We start from the raw sequence: 24859 nt of genomic DNA, 5'->3' as shown, positions 1-24859 counted from the left end.
CTATACCATACTCATGGAAAACCATGGCCAAGTTTGAATGTCACAATATGGGGTACAGCCTCCTTATCACTGTCTCCCAGGTACACAAACCTAAAATCATAAGTCATATAACCCTCAACATCTTAAGCACCTCCAGAACCTCAGTTAACAAACAAGGGCCAAAATCTTAGTAGAGAAGGATCTGGCTCCACAGGGGCTTCCAATCTACTCTTTATTGGAGTGATCTTATGTATTAATTTGGAGTGAAAGTGCCTCACAATGAGAAATACTTGATTCTGTGCCAGAGTAGAGAGGACCCAGGCTGTCCACCGCCTGGAACAGTTCTGCTGATTGGGATGTGGCAGACGCTTTGTTGTAGGAGAAGAAACTTTGCCTCCACACACCCATGGCATGAGATTTAACATTTTTTTGTTGCAGTTGGCCACACTTAAGTATTTCTGACCCTGGTACTCTAATCCCCTACCTTCCTCCATCATTTGTCATGGGCTGTCTATATACAGCACCAAAGTGCCTGGTGATGATAATTCACCTCTTGGAATGGGTCGTTGTCGATTGCAAAAATGTTTTTTAAACATTCCAGATAAAGTCTTCTCTTATCACCAGAAGGGAAAAAGGAATCCTTACTTATGCTGTGTTGATCTACAAGGGTTTTCCCCAGATGTGGGTTAGTGTTTTAATAATTTGGAATTTTAAAAAAAGATTGGGGCTATCTCATTAAAGTTCAGCTACTGTGCATTTGAAGCATATGATAGTGAATATTATTTAATTGGTTGGTATTTGAAATTCAGTAAATGTTGCTTCATTAAATGCATATTGGCAACTGTAATTAAGCGCATCTTCATGTGCTTAAAGCATCAGCTGTTTGCTTACACTGTAGATCTGATTCCTACTACCCCACCTTTTTTATTATTTGATTTTTTGGAGGGGTGGGTTGTATCATTGAGGGGCAACAATAAAACTGCACTTCTGCATATATAATGTAAGCTCAAGACAGAAGCTATAATTCCATGCCTGGGAGAGGGGGTCATAACCTTTTCTTGTTAGCCTCGGGGGTATTTGTTTGTTTGGAGTCTGATAGTTTGTAAGCAACTCCCCATTATCAGATTAGTTGTTTAGATTAGGTGCTGCCCAAAGGGGATTAATGAAGGCTGCTGTTGGAGGGTTACAAAGGTTAACATGGTTGCAGAGCCATAACATTTGTTAATGTTTTCTGGCTAGCCTGCAGAATAAAATAATTTGAAACTTAAAACCAGTAATACTTTGATCCACTCTGATGTTTTTTTCCCCTTAAATATATTTTCTGATGTTTAATGAAATTTAAAAAAAAAGTGTTCATCCAAATGGATGTTCACATAACTCAAATACTAATTACAATATTTAACACACAGTATAATTGCTCTTCACTCATTAGAAATGCGCCTGAATGTTTTTAAATCATTTCACTGCAGATGTGGCAACTGGGAATTACTGCTAGAAATGATCTTTCCAAAAACCTTAATTTAAAATAAATGTAAGAGAGATCTATAAAAAAAAATTAAACGTCTCTGCATTTTATTTTTGTTGAAACTGAAATACCATTAGATAGTTTTACCTTATTTGTTCATTGTGTGTTAAGAAGCTTGTCTCTACTTGTCAGTTTAAATCTGAAAATGTTTAATATCTTTCCCAATTATTGTAAACTCAGGAACGCTTAGGTTTTAATTAATTGTTTTTGTTTTTTTCCTAATGTCTAAAAGAAAATTTGAGAGCTGCACTGGGTACGCAACACAATATGCTTTTCAGGAACAAGTGCATATATTTACAACCTATGCCTAATTCACATTTACACTAAGGCAGCTTTATACTGTGTAGTCATGGGTGACAGAGCTTTAAAATGGGTGTAAATATAATCAGGTCTTATCATTTTTTTGTGTTAATGGCTTGTTGCAATCTGGCACTGCACCAAGTTTGGTGCCGCTTTATCATTCCCATTTTATGTGAAATATTAGGGCAGCCGTTTGTCGCCTCAAAAAGAGCAATGCTAAAGGGATATTTTAGTAAGTCAAATGACTGTAAAAATTAATTCAGGTAATAAAATTAGAGCAATCAAATTACTTAAGAAAATTGCATGCTCAAAGGTTATCGTGAGGCCACAAAAAGGGCCAATCTGTGTTGGCTACTGTCTTAATTCTCAATAAAGTAGCATTTTGTGTGGATTCTGGAACTGTTTCTGGAACTCAGTTGAAAAATACCGAATGCAGAAGAGATTGGCATGATCTGTTGGCAGTTGTGCCAAGATTTTATTTGAAACAAAATCACAATGAATGGCATTGTAGTTAATACCACACAGCCTGCTGTGTGAGCAGGAATATTAGAACCTGAATCAAGGTTCCATGAGTAACAGGTTGATAACTAATTCACTGTGCTGTCCCAACCCAGCATAAGTTCTCTAAATAAAAATGTTAAATTGCTTTAAGGTTCACTTCTCAATTTTCTATTTATCCATCATATTGATTTTGTTGCATTTTCAAGTGGCAGGACAGCTTTGCAGATGAGCAGAGAACTTTCTGTCCAGCTTCCTCGGCCTGACCAAAATGTTGAAAGAAGTCATAGTAAGACTTATCCAAAAAGAAATGCACAAACGCAACAGACTGGTAAGCCCTATTTGAACACTTCTGTTTATTTTGTCTAAGGAGAAGCCTTTTCTTTGGCCAAAGATGAGTCACTCTGTTTTCAGGAAGTCAAGAAATTACTGCATTATCCTGAAGTTTCTCTTTAAAATGTGTTTTCTGTTTTTGTTTTAGACTGACATAAACATACTCATGTTAACTGGAGCTAAGAATTCCAACTTTATGAATAGAAGTGATAAAGGAGTGTGGATTAGTGATAGAAGTACATTTTTGTAGACTCAAATGTACAGTACAGTAGCCTGAAAACATGTAATCAAAAGGCATTTATTTTCTTTGTGATGTTTATAGCACTCTGCAGTTCAGACTACGTGGGCATGAATTACAGCTCACCCTAGCATGCTGTACTGTAACTCCCCTGTGTGGATGCTGCAGGTGCAAACAAAAAGGTACCTAGTTCTCATTAACTTAAGTCCTGTTGGGCCAATAAGGACTTTATTAGCCCAAACTTTTGTTCGTGCTTGTAGTGTCCACATGGGGGAGTTACAGTGCAGCATGCTAGTGTACGCTGCAGTTCATATCCCTGTAGTCCAAAATGTGCGGCCAAGCAGATAAGCCCAAAGACTCTGTGAACAAGGTCTTGTGTCCTAAGTAGAACATTAGACCTACATAATGCCTCTGGGATCCCAGAATTATGCATCACTGTTTAACCCAAGGATTCTTCCCTTCACTATTTCTCTCCAGTACAGTCCAACCAGTCCAACATAACTTGTGGCGTTTATTTTAATGTTAGATTGAATTTAAGTTTCCATCCTCCTTTGGATTTTTAGCATGCTTTAGATATGTATGTTGAAAACTCATAACTGCATTGTCAAAATGTCGGGGGGGAGCTGGAAGATCTGGCAGCTAGGTGGGGACATTTAGGACTAAGCGGTAACTGCAGGAATGGGCCCCAACATCATAAATAGTTCCTGAATTTTCGTAATAGAAACAATAGGTTTTAAGATTTTAGGCTTCAATCCATACGAGTACTTATGCATGTACTTAACTTTCCATGCATGAGAGGTTCAATTGATTTAAACAGGATTACCCGTGTGCATAAAATTAAACATGTGCACAAGTGTTTGCAGGATTGAGGATTTAGTCCATAATACTTGAAAATTTAGCCAAATTTTCCTCTTATCACAAGGTAATTGAAATATTAGAGGCATTCAAGAGCCCCAGTTTTTTAAACCTAGCCTATACTGATACTAATGTGGTAAAATTTTAGATTTTTTACTTTTTAATGTTAATGTTGTCTTTAATATTTTCATCTTTTCTCCATTACATTTTCTGATATTTGTAGATTCACATTTGACAAGATTTTTATAGAAAAAATAGGAAACACTAAAATAAGAAACTTTCTCAGAAAAAACATTAAAGAGAACAAAAAAACAAAACAAAAACCCCCAAAACAAACAAAAAACCAGAATCCAAACAACCCTAAAATCCAAGTTTGTTCGTGGAATAAATGCCAGTGAGTCATTATCTTAATTTATTCCTGTATCGTTTGCATTTATAGAATGGTAATGTTTTATGAGGATACCGTTTTATCATCTATTCCATCTTACTAGCTACCTAAATAGTTATCTAGTGGTTAGAGCATGGATTGGGGCTAGGAAACTGGGGTCAAGTCCTATCTCTGCCATCAGGCTCTGTGGTCTTGGGCAAATCAATCAATCAATCGCTCTGCCTCAAGTGCCCCAACTGTCAGAATTGAGATAGTAATGGTTACTACTGTACTTGCTTTGCAAGGGGGGTTGTGAGTATTAATTAATTAATGTCTAAATGCTTAAAATATATAGAGTGGGATTTTTAAAAGCACAGTTTTACTTTGCTCTCACTGACGTCTGTGGTAGATTTGGGAGCAGAGTCAGGCCAACACGGAGAGCTTTTAAAAATCCTACCAATATAGTGCCATGTAAATGATAATCATTGTTATGTATGTATTTCCTAATCTGTTTATATAGCTATTCATATCATGGGGCAGATGTTCCCCTCCTGTATTAAACAAGAGTTAGAGGGGAAAACTGCACTGGAAACCCTGAAAGATTTTCTTCATAGGCTTTTCTCAATATCATTTCCTTCTAATGAAGGAGCTTACAGCCTCCTGGAATGGAATGCAAAAGGCAGTTACCTGGATCCAGGAATGTTCTGTGCTGGTTACAGGTCTCACCTGTTTGATGTTTAAGCAAAAGTTAGTACTTCCCCCCTGTGCCTGTTAGTTGCAGCCCTCAGGAAGGAGTGGAACTACTTTACCGTTCTCAGAAAATGTAATCAGTTTACAATATGTGATTGTCTGAGCTATGTGTATGAAGAGAGACACTCCCTTTGCTTATAGGCTACTTCACAGTTCTGCTTTATGCTGCAGAGGTGTGTAGGTGCATAAACATGTAAGAGACTAGCTTCCTCTTCAAACTAAGGCAATACCTACACTACGAGCTAGGAGTGTGGCTCCAGCTCACGCACGTACTTGCACTAGCTCTCATTGAGCTAGCATGACTGTAAGTAGCTGTGTAGCCATGGTAGCACTGTTTGTGGCAGCAGAGGCATGTGCCAAGTACAAACCCGCCGCAAACCAGTGGGTATGTACTTGGCATGGCTCAGACGTGTCTCTGTTGCTGCTATGAGTGTTACTGTGGGTACACGGCTATTTATACTCATGCTAGCTTGATGAGAGCTAGCGTGAGTATGTGTACATGAGCAGGACAATCGCATCCCTAGCTCATGGTATAGACATAGCCTGATTTTTGCTTTTTGAAAACGGCAGTAGGACTCTGATGGACTTTGAAAGACAAGGTGGACCAATAAAAAAATATTACCTCACCCACCTTGTCCAGTAAAATATATTACCTCACCCATCTTGTGTCTCTCATATTTTGGGACCAACATGGCTACAAAACACTGCACACAACATTTGGCATAGACATCCATTCAGCTGCACTATTCAGTATTTCTGTTGATAGTCTGAAATGGATTTCAGTTCCTGCCTCATCTCTCTCCTCTAATTTTGCAGAAAAGTGCATGGCTACTCAGTAATCACAGTGAGTGATCCTGTCAGCTGTAACATAAATCTCCAGTATCTGTTCAATATGAGCACTTGAGTGTCTTGTATTCTTTACTACTCTTTATTGTTTCAGTGGCAAATGTTCTGCGCTCATTGATAGTTGCTGTCATTTTTCTATGGTTGTGAGGAAACTGAAACCTATTCTATGTTTTTGTTTGCCTGTAGTGATGTGCAAAATTCCACAAGAAGTGCATATCTGTGTTGTTTTGTTGACTTTACAAAATTTTGTAGCTTACAAATGTAAATAAAAAAAGCTTTTCCCCCATGTCCATTTATATATGCATATGTCTATAGCCTCTTTCCCATTCACCGATGTGTAGATTATTTTATTTTTAATATAATTTGTGTACTCAGTAAACCATTTATCACCAAATGAGTCCCAGAAGTGCAGCCACTTTCTGTTGATGGGTGTGCCTTACTTCTAAATGATTATCCACAAAAACAAATAATTGTTGCATATATCACTTAACCTCTTGGGAAAGGTGAGAGAGCCAGAATGTTCTCCATGGAGAGCAAGAAGCATTACAAAAGAAAGACATGCATGTTCCTCTGACAGGCTGTCCTGACACTTGTAACATCCTTGCATATAAATGAGCATCTGTTTGAAACCTCATTTTTAATTTTGCATATGAGCATGTACATTGATAAACAAGGTTAGCCCGCTTTCTATGTTTAAAAAGATTTTCAGAGGTTGAGGGCTGATTAATGTTTCTCTCTTCATGCTGAGTATAATTGGATAACTCATGTGACAGGCTCTGCTACATCTCATTGGTATAAAACCTACCTTTTTCACATAGACTCTTTCTTGAATGTAATGGTGTTGAGTCCAGTTAACCCAGTAATCAATTCTGCCTCACTTGATTCATATTATGCATCATTTGATAAAAATATAAGCTCATAGCAGACTTTAAATCCTACAGAATAATTCTGATTTAGGAGATGAGCTTGGTAGGATGAAGTAGTGTTATGAGTTATTTAAAGCTTCCCATGCTTAAAGTATCTTGGAGAGTAATATGACATAGCTTATTAAAATAAATACAATTTTTTAGGATAGTTAGAATTGTACCAGTTGTTGTCATGATAACTAATCATTCATAGTATTATATTTTCTGGTGTGGCGTAATAGAATTAAACATGCATTGCTCAGCATTTTACACTGATTTATTTGACTTGATTTTGCCTGTCTCCTCATCTGAATTATACATTCTTTAAAGTGTTTTGTGCCAAGCACCATTTTGTGCCAAGCACTGCTGGGGATGGTTTAACTTTTGCTTTATTTTTTTTAATAAAAGAAAACAGAATGATATTTACCAAAAAGATCTCAATTTCTTGCACATAGTTCTTAGTACAAGAGGATACCTCCTGTAATTTCCCTCTTTCTCCTTCCTGGCTCAATAGTTCACCTGCTTTTTAACACTACAAAAATCTATTTAAATAAAAAAAAAACCCTTTCCTTTCTGCAACCAGCTCAGTTAGGTCAATTTAGGGCTAGATTTAGGTGCTTGTGTCCCCCTGTACAAGGGATAGGCACAGTCTGAGCTCCTATGGTGGGGGAGTGAGGATGGAGAGCCAGGGCTAGGGATGGTGCACTGTGCACACCTGGGAGTTCTGGATGGTACTGTGTTTTCTGAGCCACAGTCTATCCTGGAGTTCCCCTTGGGAGGGGTCTGCTCCACATTCCCTCCAATTTGGGACTGTGTGTAAATCACACAATGTAGCCCTTAAAATCGCTACTCCCTCCCTTATCTCATAAAAATAATGTTTTCTGCCACCAGCCACCCCCAGTTCCTGTAGTGGCCCTGTGCTGATTGTCATGGCTGATTATATAAAAACATTGAATTTATCACATATTGTCCATCTCCCGTTGTTCTCACCACTGTAGTGATAGGGTTAGCTATCCCATGTAATACTTCCTTGTTACATTGGCCCATTATCACATGGGCCTAAACTCATTAGCATGGCAGCCAGTGACTGAACCCCATATTAAGAGTGGGAGCAGATGCTGAGAGGATAATGATGGAAACATTTAATTTTTATGTGTGCTTGTTAAATATATTTTGGGCTTAAAATGGAGATCTGGGGGAGGGAGTGTACATAGTGAAGAGAGGGAAACTTTAGGTTTATTCCTAAAAATATTCATTAAAAATGATCTGGTTCTCTTGATGGGATAGACAGTTTGGTTTTGGCCTGGCAGATTATCTTCCCGGGAACAAGATTATAGTTATACAAAAACATCCCTCTTATTATCCCTTACTTAAAACGTTACATATGTCAGCCATTCAGGTATTAGAGAAAAATCAGACAAGGAAGCTTTAATCTCTATGTATTTGATGTGTATCTGTTCCATTAAAGTGAATGACAGGAGGCTTTTTAATTATCTGTTTTACTGCAACAGATTAAAAAGCTAGTAGCCAAGACACATTAGGAGATTTGGGTGCTCTAACATATGCTAGATACTTGTAATCTATGAACTATGAGCTAAGTATAAAACCTTATTTAGATCTCCCGTTACACTGAGACGAAACCAGTGTATCTTCATTGTCTCCACTGGAGCTACTGTGATTTCACCAGTATAAACGAGGTCAGAATCAAGGCTTTAGTGTTAATTTTCTTTATAATATTTTTTTCTATAAAACTTAAGTCATGGGTTTTTAGAGAAATAAATGGGCCATGTTTGACCATAGTAGTTAATGTTTACCACTAACCAGTGTTTGTTCATTTACTACATAGATTGACTATTAGATTTTTTTCTACTTTGGAATTTGGAGCCATAACACTGCAGTAAAATTCCAAAGAGTGTAACATAAACATTAATCACTGTACTTTAATTTAAAAAAGAGAGAAAAAATAATTTTTTTTCTTTATCCTTAGAATCTGCAAATCTGGTTTTCTCCTCGCTAAACACTCATACAAAATTAATTGGCACTTCAGGCTGTTAGCACCAAACAGGCAAGGTTAATTTTCTAATATGGTGTTAGGTTTGGAGAGTTTCTTTCATAGGCTCAAGTCTGCAGTATGAGCAGCTGACTGTGCTGTGCTCTTATTCACTTTGTGGTTTAATTTAGTTGGGAAAGGGTTACAGTTAAATGTTGCTCTGGTTATAAATCAAAAATGCCACCAGTGGAACAGTGTTCAGGATCCCTCATTGTTCTGTAGCATTCTATTGTGATCAGAATGGCATTTTGTGCAGCTTTCAAAATGCTGGAGACTAGGTGCATTTGTCTGATGAAAAGGTTATTTATCCTTTTTGTTAAGTGTTCCATTATAAGAGTTCCTTATGGGTATTCTTCCTGGGACAATGTTTATATGACCCCATTTACTGCTACCCAAAGATTCTGATTTACTCAATAATTAAAATGCATAGTTTACAGTAAATTATTATTATTGCTTTAGGACCTGATTCACTAGTGCCTTGCACAGATGTTTACACCTGTGCAAAGAAGTGGGTGTAAAATGCTACCATTCCGATTTAGGAACAGCCTAGATTAGGTGCAGTCTGGAAGATTAAGCCATTAATATTTATGTTGCTGTACCATACCTTGTCTTATCAGGATCAGGGCCCAGATCTACTAGACACTGTGCAAACATGTATGCAGGCCCAGTCCCTCACCTGAGAAGACTATGTATTATCATGGGATACTGCAGGGCACATCTCATTTCTTGTATGCAGTATTGTCAACCCCAAACATTCAAAATCATTAGTCAGGCGCCAACAAATCATGGCATTGTCTTAAAAATAAGGAATTTTTACATAGATAATAGGTGTTGTGTTTTTTATATTAGACTTTTGATTTTTGAGCCTGTAGGATCAGATTGTCAAGCTTTTCTCTGCAGGTATGGGGATGTGACGGGGTCTGCTTATCCCGCACTAGCCCAGACAGGGTTTTAAGCCCATGTTATTGACAGTGGAAGTCCTGCCTCCCTGGCAAGACTGGGCATGCTCCGAGTGCTCTAGTAGTATAAAGGCAGGGAGCCCAGCTCATTCTGGGCTGGAAGCTGTAGGGGAAGGACCTGCCTGGGAAACTCCTGCAGAGGGCCAGTCACAGCACTGGGAATTGAAGCCGTTCACGGCCTGCCTGCACCCTGGCAACTGGAGGAACCCTTGGAGACGACTGGCCCTGCTGAACACAGAGGACCCGACATCTCATGGGAAACCCCAACACAGACTCTGGTAGACTCTGGGAGTTACACAATTCAGTGCTGATAAACATCTTCGTGTGGTGAGGAATGCCCTCTTGCGACCTGGAATACAGTGTCTAATTCTGGGTGCCACACTTCAGGAAAGATGTGAATAAATTGGGGAGAGTCCGCAGGAAAGCAACAAAAATCATAAAAGGTTTGGAAAACCTGACCTATGAGGAAAGGTTAAAAAAATCTGAGCATGTTTAGTCTTGAGAAAAGATTTGGGGGGACCTGATAACAGTCTTCGAATATGCTAAGCTCTGTTTCAAAGAGGATGGTGATCAATTGTTCTCCACATCCACTGAAGGTAGGACAAGTAGTACTGGGCTTAATGTGCAGCAAGGGAAATTTAGGTTAGATATTAGGAAAAACTTTCTAAGTATAAGGATAGTTTAGTAGCACTGGAATCAGTTACCAAGGGAGAGTGTGGAATTCTCATCATTGGAGGTTTTTAAGAACTGGTTAGACAATCAGTTCTCAGGTGTGCTTTGTCCTGCCTCAGTGCAGGGGGCTGGATTAGCTGACCTCTCGAGGTCCTATCTGGTTGTACCTTTCTATGATTCTATGAACAAGAAGTTCAACATACTGTTCCAGAGAAGCACAAGGTCAAGACTCAAGGGGCAATGCCCTCCCACTGTCCTGGACAGGCCACTTCAGGTATGCCTTCCCTCCCAGACCACTAATACCCCAGGTTCTATGGAAGATTTGTCACAACAAAGCACAAGTCATTCTCATCTCACCCTATTGGCCCAGACAGTTCAAATTTGCAGACCTCCTACAAATGTCAATCTGTCAACCCATCAGCATTCAGTCCTTCCTGGACCTGCTAACTCCGGAGAATGGCAGGATTAGACATCCCAGCCCAGACTCTCTTCACCTCATGGTTTGGTTTTTGGATGGGCATCAGACCTAAAGCATTCCTGTTTGGAGGCTTTTCAATCTATTTTTAATTACAGCAGGAAAGAGTCTACCAGAAAATGTTATCTAGCCAGGTGGAGCCATTTCTCTACTTGGGTGCACCAGAAGCAGTTATCATCAGGGGTTTCAGGTATTCCTGCTGTTTTAGACTCTCTCTTCACTCTCAAGACATTGGGTCTGTCTATTAGCTTATTGTGGGTCCATCTAGTGCAATCAGTCCATTCCATCCTCCAGTAGGTGGCTATTTTATTTTTACTCACTCAGTAACAACTAGATTTCTGAAGTGTCTACTGGTGAAGCCAGCACCACAGTGGGACATCTATCTCCTACTTTCAACACTTACTAGGCCACCTTTTGAACCGTTGGCTGTGTGCTTTATGTCCCACCTGTCTATGAAGGTCACCTTCCTGGTTGACATTAGGTCGGTCAGGAGGGTAGGCAAGCTGGGGGCTCTCATGGCTAAACCATGTAGACTACATTTCATAAAGAGAACGTATCCCTTTGTCTCCACCTGAAATTCATCCCAAAGGTAATTTCCAAATTCCAACATAAACCAATTGATTCACTTAATGGTGTTCTTCCCAAAACCTCATGCCTCCAGCGAGAAGAGGAGACTTCACTCTCCCAATGTCAGATGAGCATTGGTGTTCTACCTGCAAAGAACGAAACCATTTACAAAATCACGTAGACTATTTGTTGCTATAGTGGAGTGAGCACGGAGACAAGCAATATCTACTCAGAGACACTATTAATGGATTTCTGGCTGTAGCCTCCTTTACTATCAGTTGATGCATTTCACTCCCCTGGACAGGATGAGGGCCCATTTCACTAGAGCACAGGCAACCTGAGTAGCATTTCTTCAAGACGTGCCTATGTTGGACATACGTAAGGGGGCAACCTGAAGTTTCATGCACACTTTTAAGATGCATAACGCTTTGGTCCAAGCCCCTTCTGCTGATGCAGCCTTTGGAATGCAGTTTTACAGACACCGATACAACCTGCATCCTCGCACTCCCCTCCTATTTGAGTACTGCTTGCCAGACACTCAGGTGTGAAATACACATAGGGACCAGCACTCAAAGAAGAAGTAGAGGTTACTTTCCTGTAACTGGAAGTTCTTCAAGATGTATGGTCCCTATCTGTTTTCCGCTACCCTTCCTCCTTCCCCCGGCTTCAAGTCATGACTGGATTAATGGTAGAAAAAGAATTGGAAAGGTAGTCGGTCCTCATCTCCCCTACACCCTAGGTGCTGAGCACAAGGAGATCCAGGGTGGAGGCCTAGACTAAGACAGACACTACTTGCAAGATTTTCCGGTCTCAGGTGCATGGTACACGTGCATGCCCACATGTGGAATATTGATAGGGACAACACATCTTGAAGAACTTCCAGTTACAGGTAAATAATCTCCATTTACCACACAGTAGTATCTGAGCTACTGCAGTTATTTCCCTGGTCTCAGAAAAAGCATTAACTACAGTGTGCTAGCTTTGAATGGTGACCTTTTTATCTCACATACTTCTAATGGCATGGGCAGGCTAATAACATCTACCCACAAAACTAATCAAACCAAACACTGCCATCTCCCTATAACTTACTGCCCCAACTTGCTCCCTCCTCATATGCTGACAAAAGGGGGGAAATTGCCTTTCACCATTCTTACTATGTGTCACCTTTTTTATTTTGACCTTAAACATTTTGATCTCTTGCTGCACCTTCCAAAGAGGAAATGTTTGCAGTATTCTTTATTCTTTTAATAAGGTTGGGTTTTTTTCCTGTGATTTTCATACTCAGACTCAATCAGGAAGAGTCTTTGGTTTTTCTAACTCCTTTATTCTACCATTCCCTTCCCCTATTCTTTCACAATCCAAGTGGTGGTGTAGCATCATAGCTATTAACCTGTACTAGAAAATAGAAACTAAGCTGTATGGATGAATGTGCACTGCTTCAGGCAGATTATAGTCTTGGTTCTCTCTTTAATTGATTATAAAATGGAGCATACTTAGAATCCCTAAATACTGTATTAAATTTTGGTTTTACAAATGACTTCAAAAGTAAATGGTACCTGTTCAATATTTCACTATTTAGGGCATGAGTCTGCCTAATCCTTATGCTTGTGTGACCAGAGTAAAGGGCAGACAGAATCACAATCTTTGCCCTCAGAGAAATGCAAGGACGGCTCTCTCCTTACTTCACTGGGGGAGACAGAGGATCGGAGGAGGAGAAAGGGCCTTGGCTCCATCTCCCATATTCACCGGGCAGCAAAGTCACATGGAAAATAGTAAACTGCAGCCCAGAAGGGGTTGGATGCTTAGCCTTTGTACACCCAGGAGCTCTAGGAGGCTGAATTCCTTTCACTGCTACCTCTGTGGTGGCTTTTCTCTGCATTGACCTTTAATGTGGGGTGTGCTTACAAGGCACAAATAAGCCCTCACTAAATTTTAAACATTATTTCTAGTTATTATAACTCTGAAAAAAGCTATTATTTCATACCATAACATTATAAAAGCTGTTCCTTCCAAACACAAAACTTAGTGTTTCCTTATGAGTACAGGCGAGTCTCATCTTACGCGGGGGTTCCGTTCCGCGGTTAGCGCGTAAAGCGAAAACCGCATATAGTCAAAATTACATTGAGTTGAATGGCGGGCGGAATCGCCCGCACTACAGTTACAGTATTAAAATTGTTATTTTTCTCTTTTTTTTGTTTTGTTTTTGTTTTTGCCAACCGCATAAAGCTGAAATCGTGCATGTTAAAAGCATGTAAGATGTGACAGACCTGTAGTTTCATAGATGTCAATCAATCTGTAGCAGTGTGAAGAATTTTAAATTGAAATCTTACATTATCTTTGATGTACAATACAAGAGTTCTATCCAGAACTGATTTACAAAGTGGTTTGTGTACTCTGTCTCAGGAGTCGAGAACAGTTTTGAAGATAAGCTTTGTAGGAGGTGACTAAAATTGTCATTGAGATGGAAAGAGAGAGAGTGAGTTGAAGGGAATGTTATTTTATAAAGCCTGTGTACAGAGGACAGACACAGAAGTCTCACCCAGATTATTTTTAGTACAATGCTAATACCATGGCTCAGGTAAAAACGATGAATCCTACAGGGTATACCAGAGGTCCAGCAATTTCTTAACTAGCTGCAAATATCTTGCATTGTAATATTACAATATCTAAATGCTATCCATTTTTTTAAAGTCTTGAGATAATTTTACTAGCACCCATATACTTTACTCTGTTAGATATTTACTCAATATTCAAAATAATGTTTTCCTTGGTAGTTCCACAGAAGAAACAAGGCATCAGAAATGTGAATATATATTGCACAGTGTGGAAGCCAAAAAGGCAGTGTGACCAAAACAAACAAATCTTGATGGTGGTAACAAACCTGCAGGATGTACTAGGTTAAATAGTTTTTCCTTTAATGATTTTGAAATGTGGAAATTTATATACAGCGTAACATTTTTATACTACTTTGAGCTTAACTGTCTTAGCCTAGTGTGTTGTGTGTGAATAAATCTGAGTTTAAGGTCTCTATGCTTCTCAAAGCATAAATGCATGAACCTGTTTCCTTGGATTCCGGAACGGGGGGGGCATGGAAGGAGGGAGTGCTGCATTTTCCTCCCATTCTGTGGAAGCCTCTACATCGATTCCACAGAAGATTTCAGCCCTACAGACAGGGGCGGCTCTAGGCACCAGCAAAACAAGCTGGTGCCTAGGGCGGCAAAATCTAGGGGGCGACAAAAGGCTGGGGCCCCAGCTCATCCTGCCGCTGCGAGCCGAGGAGCGGCCCGTCCCCTGCAGCCGGGGGGGGGTGGCAGGCTGGGCTGGCGGACCTGCCGCAGTCATGCCTGTGGGAGGTCCACCGGAGCCCCGGGACGACTGGACCTGCCGCAGGCATGACTGCGGAGGGGGCGCTCGTCCCGCGGCTTGGCTGGACCTCCCGCAGGCATGACTGCGGCAGCTCAAGCGGAGCCGCCGGACCCGCGAACCGTCCGCAGCCGCGGGAGGTCCAGCCGAGCCACGCGGGACCAGCGGTCCCTCTGCAGTCATGCCCGCGGGAGGTCCGCTGCTCCCGTGGCTCCGGGGCGCCTCCCGTGCATGACTGCTTGGGGCGGCCAAAAAGGTAGAGCCGCCCCTGCCTATAGATCTGGGGTGGATGGAACCAAAATAGGGAGGGAACCTGGCAGATTATTGGGAATAAACTGTTGCCAAGTGTCCTCTATACATATGCCCCGTGTCTCTGGCTGATCCCCTGTGATCCACAAGTATGGGGGGTTGGTGGGGAGGTTTGGGACCAACAGCCTGTGCTTCCTCAAACAGAAAAATAGCAAACAAACTCTGTGAGTGCAACTCAGAGTGCCCAGTCCCTTATATGGCTTACTCCCCCACAGATCAACATTGGGCCCTAAATTCCTGGGGGCGGGGATTGTGTCATTTTACATGTTGAGTGAATTGTCAGCACCAATAAATAACTAATACGGTAAAAATCTAGCTAATCCACACCTCTAAAACTAAACTACAACTGACAAAATAAATGAACAAAAGACAAAGTTTCATGAGCATTATTTTGATTGTTTATTGTGTTTGTCCATTTACTTGTCAATTCACAAGTTCATTAATTTATAGCTGTTCTCCGGTCAGAAGCGTAAATTAGCAAAATTCTGTTGTAATAATGAATGTTATACAGGTAAATTATCCAAGCATCAAACAATGTTAAATGATCAATTTGAGAGATTTTCCTTTAAAAAGATCCATCCATTGTGCTGTATTATTATTTCAGTGACCTCTTTTCACACAGTTATTACATCATGGATTACCGTTTCTTTTGTAATATGGACTACATCTAAATAAAGATGTAGTCTCCCAGACACCTCCCCTCCTATTCATAGTTGGGCAAACCATCTCCTGTTTGTAGCTGCATAATATTCCTATGGGAACTGCAGCAATTGCTTATGTGGAAAGGTAATATTAAGAAAGTATTTAATATATTTTTAACTTTCTTTTAATGCAGTGCAGCTAGAAATAAGATTAAGGAGCTAGTATCTTTTAACCAGTTTATCCCCTGGGACTGCTGGCACGTGCTTCATGGACCACAGTCTGGGAACCAATAAGATAGCAATTGTATGTTTTTGTATTTCACAATACCGCGGTACATTCAATAGGATTGTGTAAAGTTCTGCAAAGTAGCCAAAATATGTAGGAGAGCCACTAAAAGTTGGTTTGGGGTTTTGTTTTTCCCCCAGGATCCAAAAGCATAAATCAGGTTACAGCAAATATGGAAAATGTGGAAAAAGAAGGAACCACTAAAATTATTGCACCTTCCCCAGTAAAAAGGTAAGTGTAGTGAGACCAAAAAAGGTTTAATCTTGGCTTACTAATGAAGAGCTCCCATAAAGTTTTGGATAGAAAAAGAAGTATATTAAGTATTAGTAAATTTTTAAGGCCAGGAAGGACCTTCTGCCCAACTCATGCCATAGAATTTCACCCAGTAATTCTTGTATCAAGGCCTTATCTTCCGGCTGCACAAGAGTGTATTGTTTAGAAAGACATCCAGTCTTGATTTAAACAAAAAAACCCACCAGATTATGGCATGAAAGACATTTCCTGGGTTGGGGTTAGGGTGAAGGTCCACAGCCCCAATGGGAGCTTCAGAAGGAAGGATCAGTGCATCCAAGAATGCAGAGGAAGAATGGAGTCTGAGAAGTCCTCTGAAAGGGCACAGCATGTGTTCCTACTGTCCACCTCTGTTCAGGGCCAGTTCTTCTTTCTGGTGTGAGGCAGAAGAACAGGTGGGCATGGCCCCATCCCACTCAAACTGCCCACTTTGGGAAATCTGGCACTGCTGTCAGTCCTTGCAGCCACCACCCATTCTGCTGTGCTGCAGACACTGGTAAGGCCAGGCATAATATTGACCAAAGTTTAAGAATCTTTTGGGCCAGATCATGAGCTGGTGTAAATCAGCAACACTCCATTGAATATAGTGGTCAATTTTCTTTCATTTTCAGAACAGAAATATACTTCTCCAGTTAACAGTTATACTTAAGAGGGAAAGAAAACCTGAACCTGAACACCTAAACATGACAAAATTGAAAGTCTAAAATATTCTGCAGCAGATTCCCATTAATGTATGTTTTTAAACGGTGTTAATCGTTTTAAATTAAAATAACTGGTTACAACAACTTCAGAGTATATCTGCTATTCCTTGCAGACTGCATATCTTGTGTATTGTAGGTACTTGTCTGTATAGAGACTTGTTCCACTTTTAGAGAAGATATTAAGAGAGAAGTTTCTCTATCATGACAGTTAAATAACAAAATTCCTTGATTTTTCTTTGTATCTGTATCAGCATTTGAAAAATATTTTCTACCTCTACTAAACATGGGGTCCAGACAGCATACTTCCTCTGTGAGGCATTTACAGTTTGGTACTCCATCCCACTTCATTCTAGTAATACACCCTAAGAATGCTTACAAGGCATCTTTTATCAACTCCTCTGAGCTGAATCTTCATAGCTTAGCATCTCATTCACTGCTGAAATAGATAGCTGCTCACCTATGCATAAATGGTATACATTCAAGATAAACCAGGAAAAAACCAGTAATCTCTCATGAAATTCCAGTGCTAACTTTTTCAAAGATACTGAATGAGCTCAATCCCTTTTGCAACTGCATTCCTGAAGATAATGCCAGTATCTGAAGAGCTGCCATGCTCTAGCACTCTAGCTGTAAAATGTATGTCTGCTCTGAATGAGAAATGGCTTAGAATTCTAATACCGTTAATTCAGCACCCGGGATTATTCCTCTTTCTCTTTTTTTAAAGCTGTGTTGGACATGCATTTAAAATTGTGTCTTCATTCTAATTATCACCTCATTGTGTAATTGTAATACTATGCACACACACCAAAAAAAGGAGTGGGGACGCGGCGGTTCCCCCAGTACAGGACAGGGCCTATTTATCAGGTTCATTTGCACCAACTGAAGTGAGTTGGGGTTGGGAATAGATTCTTTGCATACATCTGAATTGACAGCCAAATGGGTGCAATATTAAGAAAAATATGATTCACCTTCTGAAGTGACCCCATTTTATTTCTGTCTTTTTCTGCTGCCTTGTTGGTAGCTTTTCAGTTTTTACACTATATGAGAATTAAATGATTAACTCAACAACCTGGAGTAACAGAAGGCTGAGGTTAAAAGTAGATTAACAAATTAAGTATCCAAGTTTTCTTAATAACTCCCTGTCAGGGAGGTTACTAACTTTACCCTTACAGTGAAAAATGCTGGCTTGTGTCTCTCTAAACCTTTCTAGAAGCCTCTGTTGGTGGTTTGTACTTTGGAAATGTCTGTAGCATTTATATTTGGGGTAAGCAAGACAAATTAGACTCCTGAAAAGGGTACAGTAGTCTGGAAAGTTTGAGAGCCACTGTTTTAGAACATATTGATGGCTTCTCCTCCATAGGTAGTGTAGAAGTTCAGTCACATGCTCACTGATGACTACTTGTGAGTCCACTGTCCTATCCCTGACTGCCTCGGAACATTTTTTTCCGGAGTTAGTCAGAAATTATATTGCAGAGCTAATTCGCTGGTGCTCTTTCCAACTTCCAGAGCTGATGTTTCTGTGAAGAATTCTTCAGGATGGAGGGCCAACAGCTTTATGCCTGAAAAGTGGGTTTTCTCAGGTCTTGTCTACACTACGGGGTGAGATCAATCTAAGTTACGCAACTTCAGTTAGGTAAATAACGTAGCTGAAGTCAGCATACTTTATATCTACTTACCGCGGGGTCCACACTATGCTATGTCCACGGGAGACGTTCTCCCGTCGACTCCCCTTGCGCTTCTTGTTCAGGTGGAGTACAGGAGTCGACAGGAGAGCGATCTGTGGTCGATTTAGCGGGTCTTCACTAGACCTGCCAAATTGACCGCCGATGCATCAATCACCATGCATCAATCCCCCAGTAAATGTAGACAAGCCCTCAGACCTGCATGTTCCTAGAATGAGCATTAATGAGTTCATGGGCAAAAGAAAGTGTTTTTAAATTATCATTGTCATGGTTTTTATATTTATATGTATTTTTCCTTAGCTTTAAAAAGGCAAAAAGTGAAAATAGTCCAGAAACCCAAAGAAGTAAAATAAGTGCACCATGGGAGGAAAATGGCCCCCAGAGGTAAGGTAAACATCATGCAATGGCAAAGATTTTGCTTGGTTGATGGTGCAAGAGTGGTGATGTAATACATTCATGAGTAGCAAGGTCAGAGCGAACATATATCACGCATTCCAGAAGCCAGACTTGTTCGTGTAGCATGTTACCTGGCATTTCTGCATAAGTCCCTCAGTACATTCTGGATGCCATCATGGCTTGTTCTGATCAGTGCCCTTTCAGGGAAAGAATGAAACAATTGATAAGTATTCTGTTGCTAGAAGTACAAAGTGCATGTATTTATTTTTCAGTAATGTAAATCAGAGTACAAAAGTAATATCCTGGTAGCAAATTACACTTTTGCAGAAGAAATAAGCATTATGCTTAATCCAGCTGACACATTTAGTATATTATTACATTCATGGTAAATTGACATTAAAAATGATTTTGTGACCTTTGAGAGAGGAAATGTTATCCAACTGCAGTGTTGCTGCTTTCGTGTTAAAATTATCCTTTTGGGAAGATGCAAGTTTGATATTTTAGCAGCCAAATGATGATAATCTTGAAATTATGTAGCTCTTTCCATCCCAAAGCACTTGGCTTCATATGCCGTTTTTCATGGTCTCTAGTAAAGAATTTCCACCATTGAAATGCAGTCACCTCTGCGATGAAGTACAGCTCTTTAACTGAGCAGAGTAATGCTCTAAAACAACCATTTATGGCAGGGAATGAAGAAGAAGAAGATAACTGAACCCCCAGAGGGCATTTAGGAAGGCAGAATGTAACACCCAAACTGGATTTTGGGCAGAATACATGGTATTACCATCATTTTTCTTGTGAAAAATACCTAGTGATCTTCAGTGGATCAAGTTAGGACCTTAGTTTAACATATCTCATCCAAAAAGATTGTGGAGCTACTTACTGTAAGAGCAATAAACCACTCTGTCATAATGAAATATACACTCACTGGGGTTTTGGAAGCACTTGTTTTGCCTTCTACCTGACATTGTGGCCAGAGTGTACATATGCTGTCATATACATGATCTTTTGCTTAAATATTTTCATACAAAGAGTATTTGTGGGGAATTACCATATTGTAAATTAATTAACCTGTGCTGTGATCCAGTCAGAGCATCAGACTGGGTCATTGCTTGGATGGGAGACCTCCAAGGAAAACTCAGGGGGCCTGCAAAGTGGTTTTGATAATTCAATAGTTCAGATGTTGTTCACCCCTGAGTTAGAACTGAATCAATGTGCGCCATCATAGGATTATGAGCACTAGGCTACCGGGGGTGCAGCCGTTCAGCCTAAGCGATAAGCTGAAGAATTGAGCATATGTTTTCATTAAATATCACTTGGCACTTTTCGCAAGCATGAGAACTTTAACTGTCACTGATCAAATTCCCAATGTGGGTAATTAATTCTACGTTTCCCCTGCATTATCAGCTGGATACTGGATTCTTTTTTACTTCCAGCACCAAAACATTGTGTAAAGTTATTATGCACAGTTGAAGCATTATTGTACTTCATCCCAGAAATAGCTGCATTTCAGTGACAGGAGAAGTGGTCTCTGTGGCTGGGTACATCTTCAGTGCAGTTTACCTGGTCTGGGAACCCGAGTTAGCCAAGCCCAAGTGTGAGCATCCATGCCGCAAAGCCACGCTCAAGTTGTACCATGTAGCTGTGTCCACATTGGTGTTGCACTGACCCAGGTTAGGCACTAGGATTTCTGGGGGAATAGTCCATGGTTCTTAGTGCTGTGCAGCTGTATGAACTGTTTTGCAGTATATTGTGGGAGAACTTGTCTGTCCCTCTTAGGCCCCTCTGCGAAAGTAGTCTTAGCCCACCAAGTCAGTAAACTGAAGCACTTCCAGCTTGGTGTGCTCCACATTGCTGTCCATGGCCTCCGTTCCAACAAGTAGCAAGGCATGGGTCCAGCTCAGGACCATGACCTGTTCCAGCTGTTGGCATTAATGAAACTCTTATTTCGGGAACAGCTGGCCAGTGCAGGACATGAAATGTGGTGGAGAGCATTTTGGCAGTGGCTTGTCACCCTGAGAAGGCAACAATGTGTCTTGCTGAGATCAGGCAGGCTGCATTCAGATATGATGCAGTAGGCACAGCTGATTCAGGATTTAGTTGCTATGAATCCCCCTATCATGACTGATGGTTCTAGAGCAAGACCACAAGCACTGAATGGTGGGACTACATCATCATGCAGACCTGGGATGACCAGCATTGGGTCTTCCCTACATATGAGGAAGGCTATCTGTGTGGAGCTGCGTGAGGAGCTTGTGCTGACCCTTCAGTGCCAGGACATGCAGATGAAGAGGCCATATCAGTCCAGGAACAAGTTGATGGTATTCCTTGTAGTTGGGGTGGGTTGTTGGTGAGATGCCAGACTTGCCGTTGGAGTCTCTTGCCTTGCAATGTGCACTCTTCAAGTTTTTGATACTTTTCCTGCACTGTATTCCCATTTGATGAATCCTCACCTCTGCCAGTCTCTTGGAGATGGTCTCACAGATATGTTGATTTTGGGGACAAACTGTGGACCTTACTGACCACACACCAGAGGTCCAACAGTCCTTTAGTGTGAGCCTCTGACCAGCCAGCAACACACTGGGTTGAGGATTTCCTGGATGGCCTCTCTGTTCTAGTGCTGTCTGAGTGCTGTGCAGAAATGGAGCAGGTCTCATGGAATGTGGGGCATAAATGCCAGACTGGTGTATATAAACTGTGCGGTGACTTCTGGCAGGCGTAGAGTAAGGGAGTAGGTAGAAGGGCAGGAAAATACAACCCTGGAGGAATTGTGGAAAGGCATTGGAGGACTCTCAGCACTTGAGTTCTGTAACCTGGGTACAGTCTGCAGCCACACTGCAAAGTGAGCATATTCCAGCCCAAGTTAAAGTAGAGCTGAGCTCTGACCTATACCTCTGTGTTCAAAACAAGCTGTGGTCAAAGCATCTCTAGACTCATATAAAAGGTTTTTTTTGTGTGGATGGTATAGTGTGGAGAGCTAAAACCTGAGTGAGAGCTTTGGTTAACTGCAATGAAGAAAATATGTTAGGTTCATGTTGTTTGGTTCCATAGAATATTTGTTTTTAATATTTATAGATGCGATTGCTGACATTTTTATTTCAGTGCACAAAGTCTTTGGAACCCTTTTTAGTTTCAAAACAAGGGCTATTCTTTAGAGCATCTGTGTTATGGGCTCGTAACTCCCATTTACATTAATTGGATGTTTTATGTTAATTTAAGTTATGTGGACATTGGGAGAGGGGGCTAAGGTCCCTACGTATGTAAATTATAGTATGGATTAGTCTCCTGTTTTCACTAGCATTATAAATAAAATGTGTATTTGAAAGTTTAGCTCTCAGCTACAACAGTGCTTTATTAAAAAAAAATCTTCCTATGCCAGAAATAATGGATGGGTCTGTTCTTCTTTGTGGCTGCTCAGAACTACTGAATCAGTGGCAGTGCTCTGTAATATCACTCTCTGAAGGGTTCTGTGTAATTGTCCCTTGTTTTCAAGATTCAGTGTAATATATTTATTTCTGAAAAACAGTAACATCCTCAACCTCAGCTTGACCAAATCCTATCTACACTCCATTCAGTATAGAGAAATGTACTACTTCTTAACATGGCCATTACAGCTGTTTTTAAAAACTGAAGTATGTGCCTGCGCAGTATTTCTGTACAATGAGGCTGGGGCATCTAAATCTTCTGATATTTTTGAGGTCAATTGTTTACTCTTGCTGTTTAATTCTAGTGGACTGTATAATTCTCCCAATGACCGCAATAAATCACCAAAATTTCCTTACTCTCGACGACGGAACCCATCAGGTGGCAGTGAAAATGAATCTGGGCAACAGGCTAGAAGAAGGTAAGAATGTGGAGAGTTATATTAACTTCTGCTTTCAACAGAAGTCTTCTTTTGCGATTCTCCTTGCTTTGGCTCAGTAAAGGCTCCTTAATCCAGAGCTGTGTCAGAGAAGAGACGTTGCACCAATAATCAATGAGTGAACAAAAAGTCCAGAATTACTGCTCCTTATGTGGAAGGAGGAAAGTGTGGCCCCCGGGACCCAGACAAATCCTTCTGAGTCCAATGGGAGAGGTGGGAGGCTGGAAGGCCTTGAGTTAACCCCTTTGCCTGCTGTGGTTGCTGGTGCCAGCTGGTTTGGGGATTTGAAAGATCTGCCCGTGTGTGCTCATCCCAGTTGCTGCTGCGCGCTATGTGGAGCAGAGAGGGGAGGCCGCTTGTTTGACAATGTGATTTTATAAAGAATATCAGTATTGCACTATTGTTTTCAACAAAAAGACTAATCTGGTGAAGCCATTAAGGAAACGCTCTTCAATATGGCCTTTGGTGACTCTCAGAACACTGGACAGTATGTCTGCAAAAACAGAGCTGTGAACTATTTGGTACGTTCCTTTAATTATGCAGACATCTTAGTAGCTTAGACAAATACAATAAAACAATATGGGGGGAGATTCTGTGCTGCACCAGTTACAGACAAAGCCCTGATCTTGCAATCCAGGAAGAACTGGGGCTAATGTAATTCAACCTCCCTTTGCAGGTGCAATCCTAGGCTGCGTTGAGTGCTGGGGAGACCCCCGGCATACTTTCAATAGGTCTCCAGGGTCATCTTAGTTATGTCAGCCATAGCACTTCCTGGAATCTCCAGAGTGCTGTGTGCTGCAGCCCTGCCCCAGATAACCTGAGCACTGTCCTCAGCATGCCTCTGACATCAGGGCTTGCAAAGGAGTCCTCATAGACCAGCCCTGCAGGTGAGGGAATTCTCTCCCAGTTGGATTATGGGGTTTTTAGGGCCATTTATGCTGCTGCAGCCCTTTTATTCTGCATGAATGGGTGAGCTGTGGTGAGGATCTCTCCCATTAAATCTGTCTGATAGTCTCATACTAGAGCCTGTGGACCAGATCCTCAACTGGTATAAACCAGCATAGCTCTATTGAAATCATTGGATTATGTTGATTTCCACCTGCTGGGTATCTGGTGCTTGTAAGTCTTACTTGGAATGTATTTTATTTTCCTGAGACCAGTATTCTGATTCAGTTCAATTTTAGCCATCAGAATGCTCACTGGGGTCAGTTAAAAAAAAGGAAATTTAGATGTGCAATGTATAATACCGTATGTCATGAAAAGTATAACACTTGTGTGCCATGCAATAAGAGATCTTTTTGAGATGTGTAACATGTATTACCTGGGACAAGCATCTGCAATATCTACAATACTGATAGGTGGTCATGCCAATAACACATTTTCTCTTGGGCCACAGCATTATAGAAATGTTTTTCAAAGTCTTATCTCATACATGAGCTTGTGGACACTGACAGGTGCTAACCCAATTATATCCTGCTGAGTCTTGAATTTCATTAGTGCTCTTTGTTTTTTCATCTGCCTTATAACAGAATAATTGTTGTGCTTGTGTGCTGTTTACTAGAAAAAAATCAGACTTTACTACACTGAATGAACTCTTTTGGCTAACTTGCAGAGCTCTACCCTGCTCCCACTGAAGTCAATGCGAGACCTTTGTCATTGACTTTAGAGGGAACTGTAGCAATCCATCTGTGCATAGATAAAGATGACCTGCAAAGTTCAAGGGGGAAAAAGAAAAAATGTGTCAATATTTTGCTTTATATTAATGTGTAAAGAAGACCTAAAAGTTTTTGTTATTTTCTAAATACTTAAAAATTCAGGACTTGTCTACTTTGAAAGGTTCTCTGAAGATTGGAGAACTAGTAAAACTGATATCACAATAATTGGGAGGGGAAAGGATCTTTTGTCAGTTGCTTATAACCTTCAGACTTGATCCTCAGCAGATGTAGATCAGCTTAGCTCCATCAGCTTCACTGATTCACATGAGTATCTGGCCCCAATTGCCCTGGTTA

General features: G+C 40.7%; 1 protein-coding gene across 2 annotated transcripts in view; it reads left to right on the top strand.

The window, feature by feature from the left end:
• The window catches only part of EPB41L4A (erythrocyte membrane protein band 4.1 like 4A), a 201948-nt gene that overhangs the window by 143258 nt on the left and 33831 nt on the right, over window positions 1-24859 (top strand). For both annotated transcript variants that reach the window (XM_039544525.1, XM_039544524.1), the window contains exons 13-16: window positions 2512-2633; window positions 16059-16149; window positions 18893-18976; window positions 22719-22832. In XM_039544525.1, coding sequence (XP_039400459.1) covers window positions 2512-2633; window positions 16059-16149; window positions 18893-18976; window positions 22719-22832 — 411 coding nt within the window. The remainder of the gene's footprint in view (window positions 1-2511; window positions 2634-16058; window positions 16150-18892; window positions 18977-22718; window positions 22833-24859) is intronic.

This window comes from Mauremys reevesii, linkage group 6, assembly GCF_016161935.1.
Source record: "Mauremys reevesii isolate NIE-2019 linkage group 6, ASM1616193v1, whole genome shotgun sequence".
Taxonomy (NCBI): Eukaryota; Metazoa; Chordata; order Testudines; family Geoemydidae; genus Mauremys; species Mauremys reevesii.
Note: the sequence above shows the minus strand (reverse complement) of the source record. Positions and strands in the feature narration are given on the sequence as shown.